Here is a 25800-nt window from a genome sequence, read left to right on the forward strand (position 1 = left end):
GCCGTTACCACCCGGTAAACGCCTACCTACATCTGGCCCTCTATCTCTCCCTTCTGGACAAAGATCGTCAGAGCTTCTCTCTCTCAGGGTACGATACCAGACTACCTAAAAGAGGCCCAGGTAACACCTATTCTAAAAAAAACTACAGCAGACAGTACGGATCTTAACAACTTCCGCCCCATCTCCAGCATCCCCATTCTAGCCAAACTCTTGGAAAAATGCGTCCAGTCCCAATTATGTGCGCACATTGAAAATTTATATCTCCTGGACCAACACCAAACGGGCACTGAATCGGCTCTCACTCACGTCATGGACGACATCCTAAGTATGCTTGACAGAAATGAATCGTGCCTCCTTATCCTACTCGACCTCCCCTCAGCTTTTGACACTGTCAATCACGACAACCTCCTAGATATTTTGGAGCAAAGGATGGGCCTCTCTGGACAGGTGCTGAAGTGGTTCTCGTCCTTCCTCCAGCATAGATCACAAAGAGTTAAGGCGAACCATTTTCTCTCTCCCAGCCATCCCCTGTCACCATGGGGGTTCCCCAAGGATCCTCCTTATCTCCCATTCTATTCAATTTGTTTCTGGAACCACTAGCTAATGTACTAAAATACATGGACATTCACTTCCATATATATGCGGATGACACCCAACTGTACCTGAAAATCTCCTCCCGGGACAACATCACCTCACTCAACTCCACCTTACTGACTACCCAAAATTGGCTAACTAAGAACCACCTCCTGCTAAACACGTCCAAAACAGAATTCCTCCTAATCTCTCCACAGAAACACACTCCTAATATTGACCTCTGGATGAACCAACTCACAGCCTTCAACTGCTCCCCACACATTATTGACTAAGCTAAATCTCTAAGAATCACACTGGACAAACATCTGATTATGAAGACCCATATCAGTAACATAAGCAAGGGAGCTAACCACCTTCTGAGAACACTCAGGAATCTCAAACCTTTCCTACCTCAAGCTGAATTCAAGCAGGTGGTCCAAGCGCTTGTTCTACCGAGGCTTGACTATGGCAGTGCTACACTATGCGGCCTCCCCAAATACACTTTGGCTCCTCTAAAGGCATCATTGAACTCTGCGGCCAGACTGATTATGGGCACCAAGCAAAATGCCCACATCTCCCTGTTCCTAAAATCTCTAAACTGGCTGTCCTACGAAGCTAGAATTCAACTAAAGATTGCATGCTTATCGCACAAGGCCCTCCCCTTCAAAATCCCCAATTACCTGGTGCAAAAGTAAATACTAACCGGAGGGGGTAGACCGTCGAGGAGTGATAACTCCTTCCTCCTGAAACCCCAGATATTCCGCAAAAAGAGAACATGTCAATGAGCCTTCTCTGGTTCTGCTCCAAAAATCTGGAACTCTCTTCCACCGGAAATCCGGGGAATCTCCTACAAGGTTGCATTCAAATTGGAAGCAAAAGGATTTCTCATGAACAATATCTTACCTTCGTAAGAGGAGCGAATGTCAGCTATTAGCGCATTGGTCACACTACAAGAGAGGACGTCATTTTGGTACTTTACTATTGTATTGGCTCCCCTTTGTCGCTATGTTTCAATGCATAGCACAGTATACCCCTAGCCAAGGCCTATCTTGAGTCTCTTATGTGCACAACTATTGTATTGCTTTTGTATATTTCCTATTTGACTCTCGTACTGCTATGTTACCTCATTCCCTCAAGTGTAAAGCGCTCTGATACCCTTCGGGATTAAGTTCGCACTATATAAAATGCTATAACTAAATAAATAAATAAATGCTTTCTTTCCCATTTTCCTCCTCTGAGGATGCTCAGGAAAATTCAGAAGGAGAAGGCCCAAGTTTTTTAATCAGCCCATATTTGTTCTGGGGACCAATGATACATCTACTGTGAAGACTGTCCACGTTACTCCAGTTCTTCTGCAATTATCCCATAGTCTGAAACTGGGGACAGTTGTTTGCAAGCAGCTGTACTCCTGTCTGTTGCATTTTGGGCAATAGAAGGGATGCCGGTTAGCCTTTTCAGGCTCTATAATTATTATAATGTTAGGGTTTTTTTTAAAGGGTTTTTACTACCATCTCCTACAGTGCAATGGACAGCCATGAGGACTGTCAGGGCACATGATCTGCCTATAGCGGAGGTAGAAATACTGGCAGGTAAGCTTATTCAAAGCTTTCACCATTGGAATCAATAGTTCATTCTACTATGCAGACATGCTTTTGCGAGGGTACAAGGGGATACTTCCAACCATTCTAGTCAATGATTTTCTCTTGTTTTGGCACCAAAGTGTTTTTTTATTGGTAATTATGTTGGATCAATATATGAGGGAATTAGTAGTGTTGGTGATTGACGAACCATAGATCACGATTTTTGCTGATATATTAATTTTACACCCTGCCCTAGCATTTCAGTCTTACGTATTCTCAGGTTTTGATTTAGAGCAGGTAATTGTTCTTTCTGTTTCCATTCAGAATGCGACTTCCCCAAAGGAGATCATTTGGCACTCAATAGATATCAGGCATTGTTAATCTACTTGTCCCATATTGAATCATCCTGCCCAGCAGTTATCAGCTACCTTTGGGGCAGAAAATAAAGGACTAAAACCTTCCAATATATTCGGTGGGGCTAATAGCCTATACGTATGCTTATGGACTTGCACGGCTGCCTGTTCCCTTGGGTGGGGTAGGTCTGCAAGTGGTATGGTGGTTTCATAGGCCACAACATGAGGAATTCATATGTACACAGTTTGTAGAAAAACACCTGGGCTACCCCTCACACTTTTAATCAAAATTATAGCTTGGATGACAAGCATGGGACTTCTCAGAGGGTGACCTGTCCTCTACTCCATTTCTACCTGATTGGTATTGCTTTAGGTTATGGAATTACATGTTGGGTGTTGCATTGCCTGTTGTGTAGTCAAATTATTTGAATGGTCAAAGTATGCTCTGTTGGCTTGGCATATCATCATGTGGTTAGGGCTGGTACAAAGGCCAGCAAGTATGTAGTTATTGGCCAGATTACTAACTGGTAACCTTCATTATTCTGAAACAGAATCCCTCTCACTACAGTCCTCAAACCCACCTCTCAAAACACCCATTTTATAGCTCGCTGTATCCTTTTTTGGATTGGTATTTGAATGATTAATGACTGAGGCCCTGGAATGCTTCACCAAATAAAAGCTTTAATGCACAGTATGGCAAACAATTGATTTACCTGTCCCGTAGGCCTGGACTCACCCTCACCTAGTTAGGACTTTAATATGCGGACCTTATTCAGAGTAATCAATAATACCTGCAATGAATGCAGGCGCTATCTCACCCTTTCCTCAAATTTCTGCTTCAAATACCAATTCAAATTGAATTTCCTTGTTTCCCTATTATGTAATAATGTCCTGGTATCTACATGACACGTTGCCTTTTAGCAAGTCTTACCCCTTTTAATTTCCCCAACCATCACTTTAAGATTATTGTGTGATGCTTTTCATGTCTCTATCACAGATTTGTTTTGAAAAAGATCAAGAGATTTCATGTGTTACTCCATTCCCTCTCACCCTCCTCTATGCAGCATTCTACAAGTGTAGTTGTTTTATGGTATACACTATTTAAATGATACCCTCCACGTACTCGCTCAATCCCTCTTACATCACTCAGCTTCTTCACATATCACCAATGTCAAATGTGTCTCTTGTTCCTTTCTTCTCTGTACCCACCCACCATTTCATCTTTCTAACTCCCATTTCTGACACTTTGTTACATTCATCGTTGTTGCTCAGGACAAGCCCTTGATTACTCTTTATTAACATTTTGTATTGCTCTTCCATTCTAACTTGTCTCTTTAATCAATTTTTGGCTCTCTTCTCTTCAAATTTTCAATTATATTCACGGGTCTTAGATCTCTATCTTACTTTGCAGTCTCCCACTCTTTAATGATTTCTTTGGAACCCACCTGCAGATTTTTCTCAACAGCTACTTGTGTGTTTGTGGTGTCACTGTCGGTGACATTCGGTATTCTTTTCAGAGGTCGGTATGCAGAGGACGCAGTCACGCAAATCATGTAGAGCACATAGAGCACTGCCAAGACCGAGAAATATGGGCGTCCATAATGTTGCCATTTCAGACTCACCAACTCCTTTATTGGTGTCAGGTCTAGAATCTGACGAGCCTATAAAAAGTAGGGAAGAGTCAACAGAGGACAAAAATGGGTGGAGTTCATAATGTTGTCAATGGTCAACAAGGAGGAGGATCACAATGATTACAACATAGGAACAGCAGAAACAGTCATTTGTTTCTGTGGGAATATGTATGTCTATGTGAATCTTTGTGCATGCATGGACATATGTGAGGGTAGAATTATTTCTGCTATTAATGTTTTTTTTATGTTATCGCATCTAGTAGTACACCAAGGGAAGTAGAATATATGGGAATCTTGGGAGGATGTCAAAATTGGAGAAACATTATCACAGACAGGTCTTTTTTTCAAAATCATCCTAAGGTAGAGAGAATAATAGAAAGAGGATGAAGGAGAGAGGGGAGGAAAGCACGAAGGAGGGAGAGAGGAAGAGAGAGAGAGAAGGGAGAGAGAGAAGGAAGGTGAGCTTCATTACACAAATATTTCTGCGCGTTACCATCAGAAGTGAGTTCGCATGATGTTTAATTTACCTCTGTTCTCTTGAATTATACAATGTACCACCCAGCTCTTTTGTCCAGGATAGAGATGCTTTACAAAGGAAATCCCCAATGGTTGAGCTGGTGGTAAAAATTCCTAATCACTCTGTCTTCCCCCTTGTGCTCCTATTTCAATTAGGAGATCAATCAGACCACTGGACGCAAATCTCACTTGGCCAGATGACAGCTTTGCGATCCCTTCCTTTGTGGTCCCATCCCCAATTGTAAATGGGTTTCAGGTGATACCCTTACTCTCACATGCCAGCTAGTTTCTGAGCAAATATTGGCAGATCTGATGGGAAAAACATCGAAAGTAGGAAGATGAAAAGGCTAATCTTATTTCAGGCAGTTCAGATCAGATGTACTAAACATCTTAATGGTCACCAATAGTCCTAACCGCTTTTGCAATCCTAAAAAATGTTTCTTTTTACGAAGTATTCAAACAATTTTTGGACTTAGTAAAATTTTACTCTCTCCTGAAATGGGTTTATAACTCCATGATGATGCAGTATTTGAAAATGGCTGTGTTAAGGTAGCCCATTCAAATTGGTATTTGAAGTATCAATGGTTTGCGAACAAAGGGCCTCATTTATGAGAAATGACGCATCGCTGCGTTAATGCAGCGATGCGTCACTTCTCAGTGCGCACTCCTTGCGACATACCTGATGCATCATATTTACTGTATGGCGCATCATGTTGCAAGAAGTTACAGATATGTCAGTATTTCTGACATATCTGTATGTCGCAAAAGTGACGCATTGCTAGAGTGTGTCACAAAAGTGACGCAACTCCAGCGATGTGCCCTTTCACATGGGGCAAGCCCCATGTGAAAGGGCCTACGTCAGTCTTACGCCTGCAGTGGGCATAAGATTTTGACGCTATGGCGTCCTAGAAGTGAAGCAGTGAAATCTCATAGATTTCACTGCGTCACTTCTACAAGGCTTTTGCAGGGGAACGCCCCCCCTGCATACATTATACCTGACGCAGGTATAATGTAGCACAGGGGTTTACAACATGACACATCTGCTTAGATGCGTCACTTTGTAAATAGTGTGCAGCAGGAGGCATGTTTTACGCCACCGATGCGTCACAAAAAGTGACGCATCGGAAGCACAAAACTCATGCAATGCCTCATAAATGAGGCCCAAGATATGGTTGCAAAATCTTGAAAAATTACTGACTTCCGAGTAGGTGTGGTAAGTCATTCACAGAAGGTAAGGGGGCTACTTCCCCATTTGAATATTAAAAAAAAAAATTCTGGAGAGTAGGCAGTGGTTCCTGTCAACTCTTAAAGAGACTGCACAAATAAAACTAAACTTTTTTTTAAATGCATCCCCATTTCCTTTAAGGAGAATGTCTGCATTTTTTTTTTAAGTTTACATTATTGTGCTTTCTAGGGTGAGCAGATCACCATATCTGTGACATCCAGAGATTGGAGTGAGTCGCAATTTGTGATCTATCTAATTAATATTTATTAGGTGGATCGGATTACAACCCACTTTAATGCAAAATTTTAGAAATTGACCTATTAGATCTGTCATTTATTAAAATAATTACTAGTTGCAAAATTAGAATTCATTTTTGTTACATTTCAAATAATGGTATTACAAGGTGCTGGATTATTTTCAGGTCTGGCTACAGACAGCCTTGACTATCTAAAATACTAATTTATCAGTTTTTCTAAAATGTATTGGAATTGTGCATGAACCCCCTCTTTGTGTCAGCCTCCATCAGTCACTGGCTTTAGCATTGTCTTTTATAGTTTAACATTACTGGGATGGCCTATCCATCAAGGTTATTGTATTTTAAAGATGTTATCCTATATATTTGTTGTCCATTATGTGTCTCACTGGTAAAATCCAGCTAATCCTCAGACTGGAAGAGAATTTTCAGTTTGTTCATCTGAATTTTCATTGGTGTTTGTCAAAGGTAGCTTCATTGATAAACAACAATTGAAAAAGTATTTTATGTTCGCTGTCTCTAAGTTTTTATCCTGGAAAATTTGATCAAGCAAACTGCCAGGGAGGGACAAGGGCTCGTCCTAAAAGCTATATGGGTCTATGATGTCAGTTTTTCAATAGGCATCTATGTTTTTAGCAATTTCTAACATTGTATTTTTCAGAATTGTGTATTGTTTTTATGTGGTAGATTGTGCCTAATTATTTATGTACGCAACAGTTTTATGAATTTAAAAAAAAGGCAAAATAAAGTGTTATGAACATTTGTCTTAATTTCAATGGAGATAAAGTAGATAATAGGGACCCTTACTAGGTTCTGGTCATCTGCCTGCTGGCCAAAGTCTTTGGACAGTTGTACACCAATTTCTGCACCAGTAAAAAACTTGCAAGTCTTATTTGCAGATATGCCCACTTCCTTTGACTGCTACTTGCTTTTTTCACTTCAAAACTTTAAAAAAAGTGTTCCCTCTTATCCCACAGCACTTTCACTTTAATGCAATTCTGTCCAAAGTCGACATTAGACTTCATTGTACTCTTTATTTGGGCCTTCCAGCTGCTGCTACTTATCCTCTTCAGTTAATGCAGAAAGCAGCTGCAAGGCTCCTCCTTAAGCTTTCTCACACAGCCTCCATATTCAATTAGCTAAAACAATATGCATTTGCTACATATATCCCTATGTGTGCTATGCTTAGGAAACTATGGGCCTCATTTATGAAAAGTGACGCATCGCTGCGTGAAAACAGTGATTCGTCACTTCTCATGGCGCTCTCCTTGCGACATGCTAGATCCGTCATATTTGCAGTATGACGCATCATGTCGCAAGGAGTTACAGATACGTCAGTATTTCCGACGTATCTGAAGGCGCAAAAATGATGCATTGCTGGAGTGTGTCACAAAAGTGACGCAACTCCAGCAACGGGTCACTTCACATGGGAAAGTCCCATGTTAAATGTGCCTGCGTCAATCTTACACCTGCCATGAGGCAGGCATTAGATATTGACACATTTGCGTCCTAGAAGTGATGCAGTGAAATCTCATAGATTTCACTGCGTCACTTCTACGAGGCTTACTTGTGTCAGAGCGCCAACCCTGCATACATTATACTTGGTGCAGGTATAATGTGGCGTAGGGGTTTACAAAGTGACACATCTACCTAGATGCATCACTTTGTAAATATGAGACAACATGGTAACATTTTTACGCCGCTGGTGCGTCACAAAAAGTGATGCAAGGGCCCATAAATAAGCCACTATGAGCCCAATTTAGATATTGGTGAACTGGTTATTCCAGTACAACAGTTACGGATATCCCGTCCGCCATAATCTAAATCCCATAGGATATAATGGGATTTATATTTCAGTGGACGGGAGATCCATCACCGTTGTGAAATCAGGCCCTTAGTCTTTTTTTAAAGCTCTGAACAATGCCAGCCCAGAGTTTTTTCAGTGTTTCTTTACCCCTTATGTTCCTGCCCACCCCCTTAGATCAGCACATGCCTCCTTGCTTCATGTATCTAAAATTGGAAAATTGCATCAAGGTAGCCGGGCCTTTTTCTTCAAGCTGGCAGCTCTTTCGAACTCTCCCATTAAAGGTCTGTTCTTTCATCAGACATAATAAATTTTGGAAAGCATTAAAACCTGGCTTTTTCAGACTTAGGTCTTTCTTTTTTGTGTATTAAATCCAGTGCCCGGATGCCTTCAGTCAATTGTATTCTTTACAAACTTAGTATAAACATTAATGATGGAACACACTTCCCTCACTGGCTCACAGACATTCTCCATAAAGTGGCTCCTCTGATGCAGAGGTAACCACAGCACAAGGTTGGAATGTAAATCAACAATATTCCAAACTCTAGAAGGACAGTGGAGGAAAACAAACACCAAAAAAGACAAAAATATTATACAAAGACAGCACTGAATCATAAAAAATGTCAAATAAATCTCAATACGTTCATTGTATTTAAGATGCCAAACTTGACTAAAGAGATATTCAAAATCATAAGCAAATTCAGAAAATCAACATGCTCTGTAGATCATACCACTCACTCCAAAGAATTGTGCAACTCAATTCCAGACCACACCTGACTAAAAAAGAGTCAAGTATCTCAAGACTCACATCCTTACCAGGGGGTGGAAGAGAAAACTAAGTTATGGCAGGTGAATCATTGTGTACTCCCCTTGTCACAAAAAAAAGATCTGGGTTGTTGCTGTAGGCAAAGCCTCATGCAGCTTTACAAGGCAGAATTACTGCTCAGCAAAATAGGGTCTGGTGTCCTGAAATTTCTGTAAATAGGTGCAAGAACATCATCCCCCTTAGAATCTGACTGAGCAGAACTCCATTTGGTAATTTTGCCCCACCTGACTCTAACCGAGCCTTTAACAGATACAGTTTTAGACACGTATCATTCATTACTTTCCTGCGAACATCTCTGAGGCTGTCATATTGTCAAATTTCTCTGTGGGTCAGTTCACATGTGCAATAATTTTGTATCCCTAGAATTACCATCAGTTGTTTTAGTGTTTTGATTTCTGATGAGCCGGTTAAAGTGTGTACATCAACAGAACACCCTTAGGTTACTAAGTATTTAGAGTGATGTGCAAATTAAGGACCCCATTACCTGTGGTCTAAAAAATGGCCTCCCTTTTCCATACCCTTGGAGTTACTGATACAAAGGACAACTTTATCTAGGGTGGGTGGAAATCCATGCAATTATACATTGGGCCCTGAAGGTTCCCTTAGAAATGAGGAATTAACAGGGGATCAGTAATGCTGTGCCAATTCCACCAATAATTCCTTGTTTTCTTCTGATTTTTGCACAGGGATTTCATCTGCTTCAAGCTACCTAAATCTCTGAGTGAAAATAAAATCTTCAAAAACAGTATGCATATTATAGTTGCTATTGGAATCAAGAGGCTTCCCGTAATGAGGGATAAAAGGAATTTCCACAATTTATTGGTATACAGCTGGCGCGTATTATATTGTAAATCTATTGTTTGCAAACTAGGTGATATGTTTTCAAAACGAAATAACCTTCTTCAAGTTAACAATGTGTCATACTTTTAAGAAATTGAGGGAAAGCACCTCCACAAGTATTATTTGTTCAAACGTATCTATGCAAAATCTTCTTTTATAAGGAGAATTTAAAAATACTTTGCCTCTGGCCAATTTTTATAAAAACAACAAACTTCACAACTATGCAGAGTTTTGAAATGAGTCCCTTTTTCTAAACCTCACCAGCAAACCTATAATTTCTCATAACTCTGCACTCAACCTCTCTTGTCATGCAGGCCTCTGAGTAAACAATTTACTACATTGTTGAACCAACAATTCTACTACTAACTTGAGTTGCATTAATGCACAGGGAGAGGAAGATACTCCATTCATACCTCTCTTTTCTTGGAAGAGACGACAAGCTCCAGCACTGAGAGATCTTCACCCCATGAATCTATCTCTGAAATGTCATACAAAGTGGATGACACAGGGCCAAAACACCACTGTACATGTTTCTTCTTCTGGAGCATATGCTGGAAGATCTAAGGAGAGATTTGGAAAGAAAAAGAGAGCAAGTGAGGAAGTAGTATCATGAAAACTAGTGATACAATTATGACCCCGTAGTTTGTGTTGAACTTAGCCTGCTCATTATGAACATCTTAATACTGTTTAAAGTATTAAGTTCATCTCGACACCGTTAGTGATCAATGAGTAAATTGAAGTTTTAAGAAGTGTTTTTTCAGCATATTTTAGCAAACAGAATGTGTATAATAGAGTGGCCTATGCACTTCAGATAGCATGTCAGCACTTTCCGTGTTGATCCTTAGAACAGTATACTCTGTACTTTATTTGCACATGGACTTTGCTACACTGCACTTTTTGCTTGAGATTTTAATGTTATATGCACACATGTGTGGTGTTGAGGAACTAGTTATAGTTCCCACTGTGATATATAAGTATATATATATATATATATATATATATATATATATATATATATATATATATATATATATATATATATATATATATATATATATATATATATATATATATATATATATACATGTATGTATATATATATATATATATATATATATATATATTGGCAAAACGCAAAAACCCCAGACTCTCGGGTTTGAAGAAATGAGAGCACTCAAAGCCAATACGGCGTAGGTCAGCCAAGTCTTTTATTCTTCAAAGACCTCCTCGGTAGTCAGTATAAAAAAAAAAAAAAAAAAAAAAAAAAATATATATATATATATATGTATATTCACTGAAACAAGATAGGTTTTACAGACGTTATAGTTAGAAATTAGCATTTAAAAAACCTTAGAAATTCACTGAAAAAAGAATAGGTTTTAGGGACATTATTGTTGGTGGACATTTCAATCATACAAAATGATAGAAATTCTGCTGCTATAGTTAGTTGAGCTAACTATAACCTGCGCCCCCACAATGCACTGCTGATGACGTTCCATATTACATCATTCATAACACGGTCAGTGACATCACAGATGACATCACTGATTACATCTTAAATGACATCACTAATGACATCATTCAGTGACTATGTGTTTCTATAAAATGTAAATATTTTTTAAATATATATGCCGAGGTGTATTGAAGAATGAATGGGTGTATAAGAATCAGGGTGGATGATTAAGTAGGTGTGTGACTGACTGTATAAATGAGTCATTAATTATGTCTTACCTAATTCATGTGTTAGCGATTGATACAGACATTCACACAGTTTAGGTTGTCAGTTGGTGTGTAAGCAGTTGCATAGGTTTGTTAGCAACTAAATGAAGATCTATATGGGCTATCGATTGGTGTCTGAGTATCTGTATGGGTGCCTGAGTGTCTGTGTAAGTGGATATGTGTTCAAGTCTGTATGTGTGAAGAGCCGTATGGCTGGGAGAGTGTGTGTGTAGGTGTGTTGGTGAGTTAATGAATACCTCAGTGGTATATGTGTGTGTAACTGCATAGGTGAAAGGCAGTATATGTGAGCGTTGGACTGTAAAAATGTCTATATGTGAGAGTGACTGATTGTGAGAGTGCCTGTATGTATCAATGTGTGCTTGTTTTAGTTGTTGTATTAGAGTGTAACTATGTGTTAGTATATGTTTAAATAAGTGAAGTGGTATGTGTATAACTGTACAAGTGAGTAAATGAAAGTGTGATTAATTATTTCCATTACTGACTAGGTGTATCAATAACTCCATGAGTAAGAATCAGTGTCTGAGTGTTTGTATAGATATGTCACTCGATATGATAATGCTGTATTGATGGCTAACTATATACTTAACTGACTGTATGGGTCAATCAACGGATTTTTGTGTAGACCTAGGATTTAGTGAGTGGATATGTAATAACTGGTATTGGTGTGTTCATGGTTTCGAAAAATGTAGTCTGTAATTTATACTGGGTGTATCAAGTGTTATATTAGGGCCTGATGAGGTGCATCAGATTTTCGCATGTGATCAGTGATGTCATTTGAGTTGTCATCAGTGATGTCATCAGTGATGTCACTGACCATGTCATGAATGATGTAATATGTGATGTCATCAGCAGTGCATTGCGGGGGCGCGAGTTATAGTTAGCTCAACTAACTATAACAGCAAAATTTCTATCATTTTGTATGAGTGAAATGTCCAACTAACTATAACGTTCCTAAAACCTATGTTTTTTTCTGTGAATTTCTAAGGTTTTTTAAATACTAATTCCTAACTATAACGTCTGTAAAACCTATGGTTTTTTCAGTGAATTTCAAAGGTTTTTTAAATGCTAATTTCTAATTATAAAGTCTATTAAGCATATCTTTTTTTTCTGTCTCTTTTAATTACCATCTCACCACTATTCCATCAATACCTTCCCCCAACAAAATCGCCACAAATGGAAGCCACAACTAACGCTAATGATATACAAACTAGGCGTTCCCGTGCAAAAAAAACACAAAAAACACCACTTCCCCATATTTTCAACAACAAGCCAAATCTGCAATGCTACCTAAAAACAGCGATAGCCCCACTTACCAGTAACAAATTAACATCAACCTTTAACTGATGTAAGGACTTGAACTATCTAATGTGTGAATTTCATCCAACTCACACCCACATCTAAAGACCAACAGGTGATAGATGTACCAATCATGCAGCTCCCACAACCAACAAGGCCACTATACCCAGCCCCGCCACCACCACCAGAACCTCCCCCCGACCACTCCCCCGCCACTACCAAGAAGGCAGCGCAAAACAGGACAACAAACCTTCCCAAAATACCATATCTCCTCAATTGCACAATAGCTGAATGTTCAGAGATGTGCCAACCAACTATGTGTAAAGGAGGCCAGTCCCCCATCAACAATAATTCACCCAATCCCAAGTGTACAGGTGATGTGCTGGACAGACCTCACTATGCAAAGCACAAACTGCTCCATGTGGAGATATAGTGGAGAAGTGTGGCTCAATGATTAGAGCGACAGCCCCTGATGCAGAGGTCTAGCCCGGGACCAGAGTTCAATTCCCCGCCTCGGCGGGTCTTGGGCTCAAAATTCCACCGACCTGATAATTCTCGCCTCGGTGCCTATTCCAATCTTGGAGTCCCACTCTGCAACTCTGGGCAATAGCTTGCTTAATCTCCACAACTGCCCCCACAACGCTAAGGATGCCTGGCCTCCACCTTGGGGGTGCCCAGGAGTGGACGCCTCACAGAGAAAGCCAGGATGGGTTCCGCAGCGGTATTCGTACAAGCGCCTTGAGACCCTTGCGGGTGAGTAGTGCGCTATACAAGTATCAATTTACATTACATTTACATTACATTACATTACATTATTGATACGTGTATGCAACCATATTACCTCAGACAGTGGTCATGTAGCTGTTTTGCCCCCTTGAAGTGGAAACGGAGTGGGCTGGTCCGACGTAGGCAACTCCAGCGTAGGAGTATGAATAAATAGGCCATGCCCTGGGAGTGGTTCACTTGTGCGATGACCAACGAGTCTGCCAGAGCGGCAGCCCTCACCCTGGCACATGGCTGTCACCAAGACTGCGGGCCTCCTCCACACAAGCCCCCTGCTAACCCAGCACCACAACATTGCAGACTTATGTCTGTACCAACTACTGCATTCGATCTACACTGCAAACAGCAGGGTTCACAACTTGAATTCAGCCTTCATTTATTAATTACACGGAGAACTGTACTCTATGTCTTTGGATTTTGTCAAGAAGAAGTCACAAATAGCACTCCTCAATGTCTATGCTAACTACTGCCTTCGCTCTCCACTGCGGACAGCAGGGTTCACAACTTGAATTCAGCCTTGTTTTATTAATTGCACAGAGAACTGCACTGTATGTCCTCAGATTTTGTCATAAAGAAGTGACAAAAAGTATTCCTCAATGTCTATGCTAAATACTGCCTTCGATCTGCACTGCGGACAGCAGGGTTCACAACTTGAATTCAGCTTTGGATCTACACTGCAGACAACATTGAATTTAGCCTTGATTTATTAATTGCAGAGAGAATTGTACTCTATGTCCTCGGATTTCGTCAAGAAGAAGTGACAAAAAGCATTCCTCGATGTCTATGCTAACTACCGCCTTCGATCTGCACTGTGGACAGCAGGGTTCACAACTTGAATTCAGCTTTGGATCTACACTGGGGACAGCATTGAATTCAGCATTGAATTATTAATTGCAGAGAGAATTATACTCTATGTCTTTGGATTTTGTCAAGAAGAAGTGACAAAAAGCATTCCTCAAGTCTATGCTAACTACTGCCTTCAATCTGCACTGCGGACAGCAGGGTTCACAACTTGAATTCAGCCTTGATTTATTATTTGCACAGAGAACTGTACTCTATGTCCTCGGATTTTGTCAAGAAAAAGTAACAAAAGCATTGCTTGATGTTTATGCTAACTACTGCCTTCGATCTACACTGCGCACAGCAGGGTTCACAACTTGAATTCAGCCCTGATTTGTTAATTGCACAGAGAACTGTACTCTATGTCCTCAATTTTGTCAAGAGGAAGTGACAATATGCATTCCTCGATGTCTATGCCAACTACTGCCTTCGATCTGCACTGTGGACAGCAGGGTTCCCAACTTGAATTCAGCTTCGGATCTACACTGAGGACACCATTAAATTCAGCCCTGATTTATTAATTGCAGAAAGAATTGCACTCTATGTCCTCAGATTTTGTCAAGAAAAGTGACAAACAGCATTCCTCAATGTCTATGCTAACTACTGCCTTATCTGCACTGCGGACAGCAGGGTTCACAACTTGAATTCAGCCTTGATTTATCAATTGCACAGAGAACTATACTCTATGTCCTCAGATATTGTCAAGAAGAAGTAACAAAAAGCATTGCTCAAGGTCTATGCTAACTACTGCCTTCGATCTACACTGTGGACAGCAGGGTTCACAACTTGAATTCAGCCTTGATTTATTAATTGCATAGAGAACTGTACTATTTGTCCTCGGATTGTATCAATAAGTGACAAAAAGCATTCCTCAATGCAGATGCTTACTACTGCCTTCCATCTACACTGCAGACAGCACAGATGCAGTGGCGATTGCAGATGACGCAGTCTAGTTGGCAAGACACATTGCTCCCACTGCAGCTCACTGAGACTATGACTCATAGCACGATGCGCACACACTGTGTGCTTCAGGTGCTACTAACTCGCAGCACCATAAATCATCACCACGTAGCCTTATCAAGTCAAGACATTTCTACCACTGTGGACCTCCGAGACCACGTATCATCGCAGTGTGCACACACGCAGAGTACTCCAGGTGCGACGAACTGTGCAACTGCCCATCCTGACCGCTGCCTGCACCCTACACTGGGGTTACACGGTTCACAATTCTAGATTAGTAGCAAAGTAAATTGTGTAGGAGACTATAATTGGGTTAAGCGGACCAAATGCTCCCAATCTGTGCAGCTCAAGTCAATGTCACCTGCCTGTGAGCCTTTGCTGACCGCTGCCTCTGCTCTACACTGTGGGAGACTGACAACACGTGGTACCAACTAATCCTGCTCAACACAAGCCGATCCCATGTGTGTAACTGGTTCCTGAATCCTAAATGGCAGGGTGACAAAATTCGTGGCACCGACCACACCACCAAACTCCCTTCTATCAGTGAATGATATTTGCATATGGAAAGCCAGTGAAACGTGGTGCCACTGAACCTGTACTATGCAGGCCGGAGGGGCCACCAACGTATGCACGTGGCTTTGGGCCCTTCCTTATTGCTACCTCTAACCAACACTTTGGAAGAACATCGATACATAGAGCCACTCACCGTCTTCAACACAAGCGTACATGTACAACTGTGTCCTGGGTACTAAATAGCAGTGACCACAAGTTCATAAGTCAACTACAGCACCAGACTCCCTTCGCTAACTGAGACATATTGCCATATGCAAGACCTGCTACACGAGGTGCCACTAACTCTATTCAACACAAGCCGACCCCCACATGTGTACTTGTGTCCTGAGTCCTGAATGACAGTGACCACAACTTCTTTGCAGAGAGCACAGCACCAGACTCCCTTCGATTAGTAGGTAGTATTTACAGATTGAAGTCTGCCGACAAGTGGTGCCACTGAACCTGCACTACGCAGACCGGAGACCCCACTAACATATGCACAAGGCTGTAGGCCCTTCCTCATCGCTACCTCTGACCTACACTACGAGCAGCAGTCCTCATAATTTAGATACAGTCCTGATTCCACATGACGCATTCCAGTAGGCAAGAAACATTGCTCCCAGTTCCATCCATCCACATCAAACATCATCACAGGCTCCCTCACTCTCAATGCTTCTGGTACCACTAACCCTATTTAACACAAAAAATGCTTCTGGTACCACTAACCCTATTTGACAGAAAAAAATCCCACATGTCTAATTGTGTACTGAGTCCTGAACAGCAGTGACCCCAACTTCGTGGCATCGACCACAGCACCTCACTCCCTTTGATTAGTGAGGAGTATTTACAGATTGAAGTCTGCTGACAAGTGGTGCCACTGAACCTGCACTACACAGGCCGGTGACGCCACCAACGTATGCACGAGGCTTTGGGCCCTTCCTCATCACTACCTCTGACCTACACTATGGTCAGCAGTCCTCACAAATCAGATACAGTCCCGATTCCACATGACACACTCCAGTAGGCAAGACACATTGCTCCCAGTGCGACCCGTCCACATCAAGCATCATCACAGGCTCAGAGACTCTTCATGCTTCTGGTACCACTAACCCTATTTGGCACAAACAAATCCCACATGACTAACTGTGTACTGAGTCCTAAACAGCGGTGACCCCAACTTCATGTCAGTGACCACAGCACCTAACTCCCTTCGATTAGTGACGAGTATTTACAGATTGAAGTCTGCCGAGAAGTGGTGCCACTGAACCTGCACTACGCAGGCCGGTGATGGCACCAACGTATACTCGTGGCTCAGACACTCTTAATGCTTTTGGTACCACTAACGCTATTTAACACAAACAAATCCCACATGACTAACTGTGTCCTGAGTCTTGAACGCCAGTGACCCCAACTTCGTGGCAGTGACCACAGCACCAAATTCCCTTCAGTCTTACTTGTATTTTCTTTAAATCATTTTTTTTAATATATAAATCTATACATGAGTAAGATTCTTCTTTATCCAACTGCACAGGGATACTTCTCGGTCCAAGAAGGATGTTGCGGGTATGTTGGTAATGTTGGAAGAGGGTACTTTACCTGCTAATATGGGGAGAGGGAGCCTCAAAGGGGTATCACTCACAAAAAGAACTCTGATATGTTTTCACAAATGCCTCAGACAAATGCCAGCTGACAGACTGAATCACAAAATGTTTTTTAAATACTTATGTGGTGTGAGCTATGAACAGTTCACACCCAGGCTCACACAGCGACAGCTGCGGCCCGTCCGCTCGACTCCCAGATCAGTACTACGAACCGTCCAATCATTGTGTCTATCCCTGCCCTGTTCCGTCGTACTCCACACCACTCCGATTACGTTCCAACATTGGCCCTACATAGCTACCTGTCGCCGGCGTACTCGCTGTTGGTGTGCAGGTCAGTGCTCTAGTTCTCAACGTCTCACGCCACTCCCTGAGGGCAAGTTTGCACACACACCACACTCATCCGACACATGTGACACAAGCCATGTCACCACACAGAAATAATAGATCAACGTCACATCCTTTATTGCCGGTGCTGACTAGCTGGCAAACGGTCCACCGGTCTCATCTATAAAAACTCCACAAAAACTTGCACATAACATTAGTTGCACCCTCAACTTTATGGCCGTCAGCAGCCTACCATTCCCTTGGCGCAGAATTCATATGCATAGAGTTACTGCCACCCCAAACTCATGTGGCCATCAGGAGCCTGCCACCACGTGCCACAAACTTGAGTTCCACAAGTTTAGCGGAACCAAACCCTAAGGTGCTCTCTGCCATTGACGACTCATGACTCAGCGACATATGTGATATATGCCAGGCCGCACAGAAGTTCAAGTGGTCTCCACCATACACGACTCAGTGACATCTGTCAGATCCACGAAGAGCTGATGTAGACTCTGCTATTCGAGACTCAACGACATCTGTAAGATGTGCACTCAATGTGATGTGGTGTCACATTCAGGACTCAGGACTCTTCAACACATCTGAGATCAGCGAGGTTTTGACGGGCACGTGCAGTCTGCCCACTGCTGCACATTCCGATAGCACCAAGTAATTATTTGCTAATCGATGCGCAAAGGCGAGAGTCTCTCTCGCTCTCTCTCACTTCCCTCTCTTCTCTCTCTCATTCTCTTCTTTCCTTTCCTTCTATCTCTCTCTCCGTTCTCCCTTTCTCACTCCCTTTCATTCCTTCCCTCTCTTTTTCTCTCTGGCTTGTTTTTCCTTCACTGTTTCGGTCTCTCAGTCCTTTCAAATGCACACTACACACGTCCTTATTTTGTGCTTTATTTTCCAAGCTCTGTCGTCGACATCCATGGTCCCCACAGGAATCTTCCACCTTGTTATTTTCTAATATATTAGTTACATTTTATTTATTGCTTTATTTTGTATATATGTATTAATAAAAAAATTTAATTTGAGAATAGTTTATGGTTTATACAACTTCATAAAAGATTTTTTTTAACTGCTGTGTGACGCTTTCTTGTTCCTATTACTGTTATTTGCTGGTATCCACCATGGTGTTACATTTTAGAGCACTTATCGCGGGAATACAATAATCTCTAAAGTTTGCACCAACTTCTAAATACTGTGTTAGATTTATCTCAACTTTAGTTGCATTAAAGTGCTAATAATGAAATTCAGAGTAGCCATTCCCATGCAAAAAGACAGAAGGTGCACCTTTGCGATTTATTCTAAATACTAAAATCCTGTATTGAATTGCACTGAGGTAGTCCCTGCACTTACAGTGTACACAAAAAACCAATGAAGAAATATCATTGTATTTATATTGATTAGGAATAGTGCTTCAGATGCTGGATCTTGACGGGATACACTACCCAGTCCGTATATTGTTCTGCAGACGAACAAATTACATCACAACTTTTACAACTAAAATGCTAAATTAATTCCGGCGATAACCCACGATACCACCAGAATTTTACACCTGCTTTCCACTAGTGTTAAGCAGGACGACTACCTAAAGCATGAAAGGAAACACAGCAAAGAGACACAGCAGAACACCCACAGGTGTCATAAAGTCAATGAGCACGATACAGGTATACCCATGAGGGCCACAAAACTCATCGCAACAACCCCAGGACCAACAACGCCCCCCAACCCCGCATCTGAGCAAGTGTGTCGGTGTGGTCGTTGTGCTAGCATGATAAGCAAATGGCCTGCAACATCACAGTGTGCTGTCTTCAGCAAACATTACTATGTCACCTCAACGTTAGCAGTGACCCTGGACATGTAGCTACGCATACATCCTCCTGCAAGCACAACACATGTGTGCTGTTCCGGCATACACAAGTCAGCGCAGGGGTGTGCCTATCCGGCAAAGGATACAGGGTGTCTCCCACATGTCCGTGTGCAGGAAGTGCGCTAAGTGTGTCTCTGTGTTCTGATGTAGCCTGCCACAAGGGCCGCAGCAGACAATGTTGTAAAGTGGCATGCACCACCACCAAACGGAACTCTCATGATGTAGTTCGAATGCCGCACAACATGCCGAAATACGCATTACAATGCTGTGCCGTATGAGTGCACGGGATGCAACAGTGCACCGTACAAAAGTATAGGGGCTCGAGGGAAGGAGGAGCAGCTGTTTGGCAACATAACACACAATGAAGCTGGACATCTCATCCATGATGATCACAGTCGCACACATCCCACAACACCCATGACCGGCCTTTGTACACATCCTATATGAATGCTGCGTGGTTTTTACTTCTATGCTCGTTCAGCGCTGTGATGTTGCCGGGTTGTGTGAATTATGCTCCTTGTTGGTGTGTTTCTTTTTGGCCATTGTTTGTCTACACTTGTGCTGTACTTCACTGTACATGTATGCCATTGTGCCCATCTCCCCCATCCCCCCACTCCCAGCTTCTTCTTCTTCCTGGTGCTCTTCTTTCTATAATTTTTCTCCCCTACACATAAATACATATAAAGAACAAATTAGAATAGTTCCTTGATTCTTTTAGGTTTCAAAACTTCTCTCTATTACAGTCGGTTTAATTTTCCATATAAACAGTTTTTTAAATGTTCAAGTACACATAAAAGCCAGAAATGCAACGTATTCTATCAACACACTTTCTAGAACATTCTACAACACGTGGAGGTTCAAAGTTCATATATTTTTTTAAACCTAACGATATTTTTTTGCAACATTTTCGCGAACATTTACCGGCACCTGCAGGTTAAAAGTTCACGATTGTTTTAAGTTTGAACACTGCATTCCAAATGGAAGTAGCAGGTGTGGTTAAGTTGAGCATATTTTATCCTATAATATGTACTCCACGTTCAAACTGCTTTTTCTTAGCCAATCACAAAGATGCTTTTCCACAAAACGAATGTGCACCCTACTTTTAGAAAACAATCCTTTTCATCTCCCAATCAAGTACCTTTTTGTATTTAAAAAAACGAGTTCCACATCTTAAACATATGTCTTATTCTACGAAGAGACTGCATGAGCTACAGACATCTTTCCATACCTTCCAGCCATACCTTCAAAATGCTAGTGTGGATCATAGGACATAGCTATGTTTTCTGGTGCAAGAGGTATGCAGAACAGAGACATATTGACTTAGACCTCGGTTTACAAAATGTGGACATTAAATGGTTTGAACAGAGTGGATTGAAGTGGCACCAATTGTTGCCTTTGGTTAAAACCTGTTTGCATCTACAACACCCTGACCTCGTCATTGTGCACTGTGGTGGAAATGACCTAGGCACATTGACTAGGGTTGGTTTGGAAATGCTTCTGAAGGACACCTTAGTACAATTGATGTTACTTTTGCCTCAAACTGTCTTTGTATATTCATTATATCCCAAAGACAAAAGTGGAAATGGTCCAAACAATTTTGTCCTCATATTGAAAAATCATCGGAAGAAAGTCAACAAAGCTGTGACTGCATACCTCAGAGACCACAAAATGGGGTCCATCTACAACAACAACAGATGTTTTGATATGGCGGATATCTACAGAAGTGATGGAAACTTCACAGATCAGAAAAACCGAGTTTCCCTAAATAACTTGAAGCTGTGCGTTTGCACTCATATGTAGCTCCAACTCATGAACACAAGGTTTCTTTTTAGAGCCACCCTTTAACTTACAACTTAGGCATGCTTTTTTAGGGCCACATAACGGCAACTCCTGGACCCTGGTCAAAATGTATTCTCCACACTTCTGTGGCGCATCGGCCAGACCATCTCACTTTGCAGCACAGAGGTCTTGCTTTGATCCCCAGCTCTACTCACCCATTGGGGTGAGTAGTTTGTGCTTTACAAATACCGTATTGATTTACCTTTGCACTCCCTATAAAACACCACCTAAGCACCATACAAGTTGGACAGGTGTGACACAGCAACCAGAGCACATGACTTCACTGCATAGCACACACAATTTAGGCTCACAGTTTCATCCCCGACTCCAGCAGCAGCTCAATTTAACAGCATCATACTACACGCAACAGCTCACTTAATTTCTGTACCCCTTACTTTCAGACTGATAGGGATCAGTAGTTCAACAGCTTTACCCCGAGTCCGTCAGCAACTCAGTTTACTTCCCCAGCACCAGCAGACCCGTTGAGTAAGTGCTTATCACTTCACAAATACCGAATTGATTTTATACATGCAAATTTACCTTTGCTTTCCCTCTATAACACCCCCTAAGCACCATACACAAGCTACTATGTTCGAAACAAAAGTTCATCCAAGTAGCTATAAATACATGCTCGAACTACTTGGACATGTATTGCACAGCGCCTAGAGAACATGACTTCACAGCATATGACACACAGTTTGGGTTCACGCTTTCATCCTGAGTCTGGCAGCAGCTCAGCTTTGCAGCATGAGACTCTAGACATTACCCCACATATATTCCATACCCCAGGACTTTCAGAGCAATACGAGTCAGTAGTTCATCCTACTAGATATAAACACACGCTGACACTACATCCACAGGTACACTGCAGCGGCCAGTGCACATGTCTTCACAGCATAAAACAGACAATTTGAGGTCATGCTTTAATACATGAGTCCCGCACCAGTTCACCTTAGCAGCATCAGACTCTACGCAATACCTCACTTAATTTCCCTAGCCCAGCACTTTCAGAGCGATATATATGAGTAGTTTGCTTTGCACCCCCTGTATACAACACCCTAAATAGCCCACAGAGGTTACAGTGCTCCTACCCTCCTCTTTCCTACGTTTTTCGTTTTTTTCCCCCTTACTCGCTTAAACTGAATCACAAAATGGCGGCCAACACTTCCTAGTTCCATGAGACTCTAGACATTACCTCACATATTTTCTGTACCACAGGACTTTCACACCAGTACAGATCAGTAGTTCATCCTAGTAGGTATAAACACATGCTGACACTACTTCCACAATGGCCACTGCAGCAGCCAGGGCACATGACTTCAAAGCATAAGACACACAGTTTGGGCTCGCGCTTTAATCCCCGAGTCGCGCACCAGCTCACCTTAGCAAATCACACACTAGGCAATACCTCACTTAATTTTCGCAGCCCAACACTTTAACACCAGTAGGGGTGAATACTTCACTTCGCACCCCCTCTATAGCACACTCTAAACACCCCACAAATGTTACAGTGCTCCTACCCTTCTCTTTCCCACTTTTTTTGACCTTTTTTCCCCTTTACTCGCTTCAACGGAATCACAAAATGGAGGCCAACACTTATTAGTTGCAACTGCTGGCAGCGCTTGCAGCCAATCAGCAGCAAGCTTGTGCTTGTAACGCCTCAGCCAATCAAATGGCAGAATTCCCAAATATCGATATCTGTAAATTTTGATATTTCTCAAAAACTACTGAATGGATTTACACCAAATAAACAAAAAGGGTGCTTTCTAGACCAAGACCCTTCTCCCTGCCAATTTGGGGTAATTCCATTCACCTGTAGCTTTGTCTAAAGTTTTCTGTGGAAATTAACATGGCGAAAACACGTTTTGGGACCCCATTTTTTTTCACCCCCCTTGACGAATCACCCCCAAACTTTCAACATACGAGCTGATCTCAACATAGAATTAGTTTTGAAAATTTCAGGATGATTCGTCAATCGGCCCCCAAACTTTCAACATAGAAGCTGATCTCAATAAAGAATTTGTTTTGGAAATTTCACGAAGATTCGTCATTCGGCTCCAAAGTTATTGGGAATAGAATGTTTCCATTTTCCTACGGTAACAAGGTCCTAACTATAACTACCCATTGGCGACAGCAGTAGGATATATATATATATATATATATATATATATATATATATATATATATATATATATATATATATATATATATATATATATATTCGTTGAAAAAAACCATAGGTTTCACACATGTTATAGTTAGGAATTAGCATTTAAAAAAACATGCAAATTCATTGAAAAAACCATAGGTTTCACACACGTTATAGTTAGGAATTAGCATTTAAAAAAACCATGCAAATTAATTGAAAAAACCATAGGTTTCACACACGTTATAGTTAGGAATTAGCATTTAAAAAACTTTGCAAATTCATTGAAAAAACCATAGGTTTCACACACGTTATAGTTAGGAATTGAAAACCTATGTTTCTTTTCAATGAATTTACATGGGTTTTTAAATGCTAATTCGTAACTATAACGTGTGTGAAACCTATGGCTTTTTCAATGAATTTGCAAGGTTTTTTAAATGCTAATTCCTAACTATAACGTGTGTGAAACCTATGACAAACCTGACAAACAGATCCACAACCTTATTATGCCACTTTTGAGTCACTTTTAACATGGGTAAAGTGATGCAAGGAGCTAGTAAATCTACGTCTGAATTTTCAAGAAAAAATCTCAACTCCAGACTCTGCGACACAGTTTTAATGTTTATTCTCTCTCTCACTATCGTGACATCATTTCTCTTTCTCTCTTAAACGTACACACTGCTGTCTGCTTAGACGTGTAGAAGAATTGTTGAAGTCAAGTTCTGAAGTCTACTTCCGTATGGGGGCATGGTCTCAGAGGCGACCAAGATGAAAGCTTCTGGTTGAAGCTCCGCCAGTCGGGCTTGCATCTCTTCGCCATCGCCCGATGTCGGGGTGAGCTAACGAGAATGAACATCACTCTGATGTGCCCGGGGACATGCTGAACATGCCACCCGGATCCAGGTCCTGATCCGTTCTCCCCGGAGGGAGCTACAGGTCCTGTGGTGCCCGCAACATCTTCACGGCCTAAGCAGTAAGTCTGGGTTGTGGCCGGGGCTAGTTGGAGACCGCACTTGCCGATGCCCTGAGCTTGCCCCCCTGCCTCCCTCTCCCTGCTCCTCCCTGCTCGCCGCCTGCGCTCCTGCCGCTGCTCTCCCCGATGCGGGGCCCGGGACGTGCTTTGGGCCGTCTTGGCCTAGTGTTACGGTCCTACTCCCCGCAGTCTTGGTGAGCGGCACCCCTAGGGTCTTTTAAAAAAAAAATGTTTTGAGCTCTCTCTCTCTCTCTTCCCGTACACGTTGCGGGGAACGCCACATTTCTGGGGCAGTGATATGTAAAATGACCTTCCAGCTCCGGGTACATGCATTGTCTGGAGTTTTTTATTAATGTTGGGAGGGTGGGCTTGATAATACGTCCTTGTAAATTCCCATAGAAGCCTATGTTCTGGTGTTAACATGGGCTTCTATGGGAAATAACAAGGCTGTATTATGAAGCTCACTATCGCCGTTTTATCAGCAGTTTCCTGCCAATAAAACGGCGATAATTTTAACACCGGTCCTTGATAATATGCACCTAAGTTTACTGGTAAGAAAAAGGGCAATGGGCCATATTATCAACAAAAGGCGATACATTATCATCGCTTTTATTGGCAAGAAACTGCTGATAAAGCGGCGATAATGGGCTTGATAATATGCCCTTGTGAATAACCATAGCAGCCCAGGTTAACATCAGAACTTGGGCTGTTATGGGAATTTACAAGGGCCTATGGATTTTTATTAATGTTGGGAGGGTGGGCTTGATAATACGTCATTGTTAATTGCCGTAGAAGCCTATGTTCTGGTGTTAACATGGGCTTCTATGGGAAATGACAAGGCTGTATTATCATGGTCATTATCGCCGTTTTATCAGCAGTTTCTTGCCAATAAAATGGTGATAATTGTAACACAGCTCTTTGATAATATGCACCTAAGTTTACTGGTCAAAAAAAGAGCAATGAGCCATATTATCAACAAAAGGCGATACATTATCGTCGCTTTTATCGGCAGGAAACTGCAGATAAAGCGGCGATAATGGGCTTGATAATATACCCTTTTGAATAACCATAGGAGCCCAGGTTAACACCAGAACCTGGGCTGCTATGGGAAGTTACAAGGGCCTATTATCAAGCACATTATCGCCGCTTTATCAGCAGTTTCCTGTCGATAAAAGCGGCGATAATGTATCGCCTTCAGTTGATAATATGCTCCTTCATTTCTATGATAGTATGTAAAGCTTTCCATTTTTTGGGTGTGGTAGTTGTACTCTC

The 25800-nt window shown here is 41.7% G+C and overlaps 1 protein-coding gene across 1 annotated transcript in view; it reads right to left on the bottom strand.

The window, feature by feature from the left end:
• LOC147732860 (transient receptor potential cation channel subfamily V member 6-like) overlaps positions 1–25800 on the bottom strand; it is a 232520-nt gene that overhangs the window by 123099 nt on the left and 83621 nt on the right. Inside the window, exons 7-8 of the mRNA XM_086954916.1 lie at positions 10015–10161; positions 3952–4167 (exon numbers count right to left, since the gene is read on the bottom strand). Of these exons, the coding sequence (XP_086811042.1) occupies positions 3952–4167; positions 10015–10161 (363 nt within the window). The remainder of the gene's footprint in view (positions 1–3951; positions 4168–10014; positions 10162–25800) is intronic.

This window comes from Lissotriton vulgaris, chromosome 2_1 (genome assembly GCF_964263255.1).
Source record: "Lissotriton vulgaris chromosome 2_1, aLisVul1.2, whole genome shotgun sequence".
NCBI lineage: Eukaryota > Metazoa > Chordata > Amphibia > Caudata > Salamandridae > Lissotriton > Lissotriton vulgaris.